Genomic DNA, 7,066 nt, shown 5'->3' on the forward strand with positions numbered 1-7,066 from the left:
CCCCCCGTAGGGCAGTGCAGGAGCTCGGGGGGGACCCTCCTGCGTACGCCCCCGCACATGCCCTTTCCTGCGGTTTGGGGGTATTTTGGGGCCGTTTCGGCACATCCCGGCGGGCCTCCGTGTGGGGCTGAGCGAAGCCCGCAGCCGGCTGCCGGCCCCTTCCCGTGCTGCCGCTGCGGTCGCTGGGTGGCGGCGTTGGGGCAGAAATAGCGGCGGAGGCGAGGCGGCTCTGCGGGGGAGGGGTGCGAAAGCTGCCACTTGCAGCCCTTTAAAAACGCTGCTGCTGCTTAATAGACCCTTTTATGGGAGCCGGGGGAGCCCCTGGTACGGGCCTGGGGAGGTAGGCAGGTATTTGGGGACAAGCCTCCGCAGCACACCGCCTGCGCCAGCCTCCTCGGAAAGCGACTGGAGAGGGGGACCCAGGCCCTGAGCACAGGGACCGACCGTCTTCCCCGTGCCCCCCCCCCCCCCTCTGCTCCATGCCTGTGCTGGTGGGTGAAGCCCCCAGCCCGTCCTGGCTTCGAGCTTCCCAACGAGCCCTGCTGCTCCTCCGCTTTGGCTTCGCGTTTCTCTCCCCTTGTCCTCCTCCGAGAGAGGAGGGAGCAGCTTTGAAGTTGCTCTGAGCTGTCCGTAACGGGCGGGGGGTTGGGGCTGAGCCCCTTTCTCTGCCTTTTTCCGGGAGCCTTGGTGGGAAATGTTTCCAATTAAAATTCCAAAATGGCTCCTCGGCGCTGTCTGGCTGCGCGGGAGGGAGGAGGAGGAGAAGGACAAGCCTTTTTTCATGAATGGATGTGGCAGGAGCTATCTGTCCTGCTCGGTGACCCTGCCACAACCACCGAACCCACTAACAAAGTTTCCAGGAGGCCTTTCTAATTAAACCATTTGTCAGTGTCAGATACTGGTGGCTGGGTGCTGGTTTAATGTTGCCTGGAAGGAGGCAGATTGGTTGGGTTCCTGCTGCTCTCTCTGCCTTCCTTCCCAAGATGTTGAGCTGAGGAGCTGGAGGGAAGTACTTAGGGGCAGACGTGAGAGGTCCCGTCCCTCCTCAAGCCTGTTTTGGTTTGGGTGAAGAAGGAACCTGTGGAGCTGCCCTGTCACAAAGCACGTTCACAGTGATAAATTAGCTGTGAGAATGGCTCTTTGGCAAAACTTATGGCCCTTTTCCCTGCTAGACAGTGAATTATTTTATGGGCCTTTAGTGCCTGAGTTGGGCATTTGCTTGTTGTTCTTGCTTTATCTCTTCGGACATGGATACTTTTGTGCTTTTCTGCCTAGGTGGCATAATAGCTCTTGCCTGAACTGCCCTAGCCCCGTATCTCAAGAAGCTAAATGAGGCAAGATCGTCTCTTGCCACTTACTTTATTTTTGGATGTCAGTTTCTTTTGATGCAGCTGAGATTTGGCCTGTATTTATTAAACTTAGTAAGGAACTTTCTTTGCTTGGGACCCGTTTGCTCAGTAACAGGCTGCTGGGGAAGCCGAAGGAGCAGGAACGTGCCTTTCTCGGGCTGCTTTTCGGGTAGTTGGAGGCAGAGCAGCCAATTACTGGCAGAGACTTACTAATAACGTGTGTGTGTTCATAGAGAAGGATGTCCCATGTTGAAGACTAAAACATCTTTCTCTCTCTGCCCCTCTCCTTCCCTTTCTCCATTCCCCCTTCCCAGGTGGCTTTAACAAGTTTCAGACTGAGTATTCGGAGCACTGTGAGACGAACCTTGACAGCTCCTCACCCAACAACTCTCCCCCAGCGTCTGTCCTTGGCCTGGGAGGGCTGCGGATAAGCTCTGACTGCTCAGATGGTGAATCCGACAGAGAACCCAGCAGTGCCACGGAGTCGGACGGGAGTCCCATCCCCAACAATCAGCCTGCCTTTCCAGTCCAGATCCTACCTTACCTGTACCTGGGCTGCGCCAAAGATTCAACCAACTTGGATGTCCTAGGCAAATATGGCATTAAATACATCCTGAATGTGACTCCCAACCTGCCAAACATGTTCGAGCACGATGGAGAGTTCAAGTACAAGCAGATCCCCATCTCAGATCACTGGAGCCAGAACCTCTCGCAGTTCTTTCCTGAGGCCATTGCTTTTATTGGTAGGTAGCTGGCAGATTATTATTATTATTTTTTTTTTTGTAGTCACTGTTTGGGAATGTGGCAAACAGCTTCCCAGGGCTGTTGCTGGTCTCTGGCCTCACCTCTCCAGGCCGTGGCACTGGTGTTAGCTGAGCAGCCAGGCTGTACGCTGCAGAGGCTGGGTTTGGGGAGTCCTCCCCTTCTGAAACCGGGCCTTCGCCCAGCACCTCAGCCGAGTTACCCGCAGGTGGTGACAGAAACACCGGCCCTGCTGTCTCCTGCCCTTGTATGGGGATTTGTATGGTGTGAGATGGCTGAGACAAGGTGGTGGGGGGCTCTGGGTGCCTGCTCTGACGGGAGGCGTGGGCGCCAGCGGGGGCCGCGTTAATGGGACTGGTGCCAGCGATTCTTTAGCCCTGAGCGTGGTTAAAACTGGGGGGTTCTTTTCCTCAGGGGACTTGCTAGTCTAGTTGTGATCCTGCTGTAAGTCTCCGTAGCATAACTAACTCCTTGTATGGGTACTTCTCCTAAGGTAAGTGTCAACACAATGAGTTAGTGATTATAATTACACTGCAGAGCTCAGCTGGAAAAACTGCTGTGCAGACAGCCCCCGAGACAGCTTGGGCTGGTCGTGGAGGGGGGCACAGGGGGCAGATGCCCTCTCTGAGGCTAGCATTAACTTGGAAAATTGCTTCATTTTCTGGTGGAAGCATCTGTCGGGCTGAATAGAGATGTACACTTCCCCTGTGAGCTGCATTGTCTGTTGGTGACAGTTGTTAGCCTGATCCATTCTGATTCGTGGGGGTGAATGGCACAGGTAGTCATGAATACCGTAACTATTAAAAGCTCCATGACTTTGTATCTGGTGGAAGATGCACTGATGTTGGCAAGGGTGAAGGGGACCTTTGCCTTCAGACTGAAAGCTCTGCTGACAGTTTTGATGTTGCTTTGATGTCCCCAGTGTCATATCCTGCACACTCACTGGCCGTGCTGTAAGGGCTGAAGTGGGGCAGAGCAGTGCCAGGTCCTCCTGTCCCCTGATAACTTGATTCTGGTCAGGAGCTGCCGCTGCGGTGTAGCAGCAGGGACCTATCTGCACCTCCTGCACAGTGCATGCTGCTAAATGAGTGAGATATGGGGTCCCTGCTGGGGCCTGTCCCCTCTGGTCAGGAGGGGTCCCTGTGAATGCTGTACTTGTGCTTTCCATTTAATGGCAGGAAATGGAGGATTACCTCACTCTAGAACCAAGCACCAAGAAATGCAGTGCAGTGCCTGGTCAGATGAAAGGCAGAAATGTGAGGGGGAATGTTGAATGGGGAGAGACCGGGGGGAGCGCTGGGTGATTGCCCATTGCACTGGAAACTCTTACCTGGTTTTGGAGGCTGGGACAGAAAACCTGTTGTGGATCTGGTCTGGATTTTGCTTTGCCTGTATCTTCTTTGCCCATTGCCATGTTGGTGGTGCCGGTATGTCTCTCACCAGAGTGGCTGTGCCCAAGGACCCTCTTTCTCCTGCCACCTTCTCCCTCCCCACCAAGCTCTCAGCCAAACGATGGCCCGCACGTAGGGCTGCCCAGAAGTAAGCAGATCCGTGTACTTGCGTGCATTCAGCATGCTCAGCAGCGTGTCCCTCTTTCAGCACCAAGATGTCAATTCATAAAGGGATCACGCTGTTCTGGCTGTGCGAGAGACGATGAGTGTGTGTGTGCTTTTCAATCAGCGGCCAGGGAGGGGGAATTTCATTGCTGTTCTCTCGCAATTTCTTGGTGCAGCCTGCATTCCTGCTACCATTCATTCTGAGAGTCTCCTCCAACACAAGCATTTGTTTGTAGTAAAGTGCACTTCTTTCGATCCTAAAGAACAATTTCACAATACGGGAAGTTCCTGCACTTCAGACTCTGCTTAAATTGGCTTTGACTGCATTCGGTTAACTTTCTAGTGGAAGGATTAGAACAACAAAGGAGAATAGCTTGTGTGGCATCGGGCTGTACCCTTGTGTCCTGGACAGCCTGGTTCTAGCTGTTGTGGAGGTGGCTGTGCTGTGCCCAGCATCTCGCTGGAGCTGTTGTCTCTGGCCTGGCCTGCCTTTGAAGGGTACTGAAGGTCCCTGGGGAAGGGATATGCTGCCGGCTGCCAGGATTGATTTGTGCTTCTCAAGCATCTGAGATACATGGGCTTGCCGAGTTGAATGGGGCTGTGCAGCATTGCTGCATGGTGGGAATCTCTTGGGAGCGCTCTGGGGAGGGCCGTGGTGTCAAAGGGATGTGAGCTGGTGTCACTGGGAGCAGGGGATCCAGTTCTGGCAGTCGGCCTGGTCCTGTGAGCCTGCAGCTGCCACCTGGCCCTGCTCCAAAGCCGTGTGTTTTTGGTGCAGAATAATAGACCCCCCCTCCCTTCCCCTTGTCTTGTTTCAGATGAGGCCCGTTCCAAGAAGTGTGGGATCCTTGTTCACTGCCTCGCTGGCATCAGCCGGTCCGTAACGGTCACGGTCGCCTACTTGATGCAAAAACTCAACTTGTCCCTGAACGATGCCTATGACTTTGTGAAAAGGAAAAAATCCAACATCTCCCCAAACTTTAACTTCATGGGCCAGCTACTGGACTTTGAGAGAACTCTGGGACTCAACAGTCCGTGTGACAACCGCTCGCCCAGCGAACAGCTCTACTTCACCACCCCCACCAACCACAACCTGTTTCAGCTCAACACTCTGGAGTCCACATGAAGGGGACGCCATCTGGTTGGGAACTCAAGCATCGAATCGCTTCTCTTGAGCATTTCAACTCTTACAAAAAATATCTGTCTTGCCAGGCAGCTCTGAAAGGACTAGCTTCTCTGGGCAGAGGTGCCCGATTGCTGCTTTAAGAAGGCTAATTCCATTCAGTAGTATCCTGATCAAAGTGGTTTGAAGAGGTAGCCTTTTTACAGGGGGTTATTTAATACGGGCGATGTTACAGTGTTTTCAACACGGCTGTTACCGGCAATAACCGCTTTCCTGGGTGCATTGGGACTGTCAGAGCATGCACATGTGCGAAGAGCTACCAGGGGGTTAGCTTGCTGTGGAAAGTGAGGAGATTATGCACTTGGAAACCTTGAACAAAAGGTGTTGGGCCAAGACTGTTTTAAAACCCAAGTTTACTTTTTTTGATTTTAAAAAAAAAAAAGGAAAGCTAGATCTTACTCGAGCTTTGGGTTCAAACTCTTTTTAAATATGTAAGTTCCTGACTGTTTGTACAGACAAGGTTGCAAAACCAGTATTTTATTCTGTTTCTTGTTTGATCATTTATTATTTTTTTAATCAAATGTTTATATTGACCAAATGCATTTTGCACACTATGTGAAGCCTTGGTATGTCCTGGCATATTACTGGGTACTCCAGAGAGAGATACATGCTGCTGCTGTTGTTGTTAGCATCTGGTAGGAAGCTTTGTTATGTGTGAAGGCCAGTTGGGCTTAAACGCAACCCCTTCACCACTCCTGCACTCACAATCACAAACTCTGCACTGATTCAGCCAAGGTGACTAAGCCGCAAGCTTTTTTTTTTATGCCACCCCTGCCAAAAACAGTTTGCTGTTGCCAGTGGTAAAACTCTTGTAGCCTCTAGAGTTGGTAGAAGCATGTCTGAGCCCAGCTTCATTCTCTGCTGCCTGTTGACTGACTTAATGTCATCCAGCTGGCCTGAAATCATTCCAGCTTCCCAAGTAAAGAAAGGAGTCGTGATATTGGCATTCCTCGTGCACACTCGAGTCTTTCCCACATGTGCGTGTGCGGGGTGGGGGAACGCGGCAAGAGCCTGCAGCGGAGTGAGGGTTGCATGGCAGGATGGGACTGAATCATCACGTGTGGAGCGTGCAAGGGAGTGGAGAGATGTGGAAATGATGACAAGAGTGTTGTAACAGAGAGTTTATATATATATATATATATATATTAACTGGCAAATTCTGAGATGATTGGAGCTTTCAACAGAGGTTCTGATTTTTTTTTTTCTTCCTCTTTCGAATAACTTTATACCGTGCCTTCTATTCTGAGAAGACTTGTTTATATTTCTGGCTAGTGTTTGGCAAACACCTTATACTGAGCTGGGAGGGGGAGGAAGTGGTAATTTCTGGGAGGAGGGCAGAACGGATTTGGATTTTTTTTTTTATTGGCTGCAATGTAGTCCCTCCTTTCTCCCCCCTCCCTGGCCACTTTAACTCATGTAACTGAAAAAAGCCACGGATTTTTCTAAATATCCAGTTTTTGTACTTTTTTCAAGAAAAAGAAAAAATAAAAAAAAAAGTTTCCATCTGGAGGAATGTTTGACGCTGTCACATCCTGAAACTGTTCTTTTTGTTAAAGATGTTACCAGAATGTTGGAATGAGCTTCTTTTCTTGTTTTCTGGATGTTTTTTGTTTGTTTGTTGGGTTTTGTTTGCGACAATGTTGGGATCATGGGTCACTGGAAGGGAGAATGGGTGTAAGTACGGTTGTGAGTGAGCAAATTGAGAATATCCTAATTGCATCTTACCTCATGGAGGAATTTACTTTTTCAGGGATTTTTTTTGACAGTGCATCTGTATTGCATTACAGCTAAACTGGTTTGTAAAGGCTTCGTGTGCTGTTAGCGGTCTTTCTTCTTTAAAGGAAAAAAAAAGATGCATCTTCTGATCAGTACAAATGAGAGCTTGTTAGTGAGGAATGGTTCTGCTTTCTGAGTTATGAAGGAAAACTAGTGACCCTATATATACTGATCCAATATCGGGACTTTGTTTATATTGCAAATAAATATTATTTTTTCTTTAAAAATGATGTTTGTGTCAGATGCTTGTCTAGCCTCTGCCCATATAAGGGCATGCTGTTCTCTTATCCATTTTTTTATGGTCGATTAGTATTCTTCTGTGACCACAAAGAGCATTTGCTGGGCAGTGTTCAAGTGCGGTGTTTGGTTTCGTGTGCAATTTCATTTTTAAGACCTGTGGTAAAATGGAGAGGGGGAAGTAGAAGGGCAAGGAGAGGGAT

The 7,066-nt window shown here is 50.0% G+C and overlaps 1 protein-coding gene across 1 annotated transcript in view; it reads left to right on the plus strand.

Annotated features, from left to right (window-relative positions):
* DUSP7 (dual specificity phosphatase 7) overlaps positions 1 to 6,856 on the plus strand; it is a 7,915-nt gene extending 1,059 nt beyond the window's left edge. The window contains exons 2-3 of the mRNA XM_035337689.1: positions 1,664 to 2,092; positions 4,486 to 6,856. Of these exons, the coding sequence (XP_035193580.1) occupies positions 1,664 to 2,092; positions 4,486 to 4,793 (737 nt within the window). The 3' untranslated portion in view covers positions 4,794 to 6,856. The remainder of the gene's footprint in view (positions 1 to 1,663; positions 2,093 to 4,485) is intronic.
* The last annotated feature ends 210 nt before the right edge of the window (positions 6,857 to 7,066 follow it).

This window comes from Oxyura jamaicensis, chromosome 12, assembly GCF_011077185.1.
Source record: "Oxyura jamaicensis isolate SHBP4307 breed ruddy duck chromosome 12, BPBGC_Ojam_1.0, whole genome shotgun sequence".
In the NCBI taxonomy this organism is placed as follows: Eukaryota; Metazoa; Chordata; class Aves; order Anseriformes; family Anatidae; genus Oxyura; species Oxyura jamaicensis.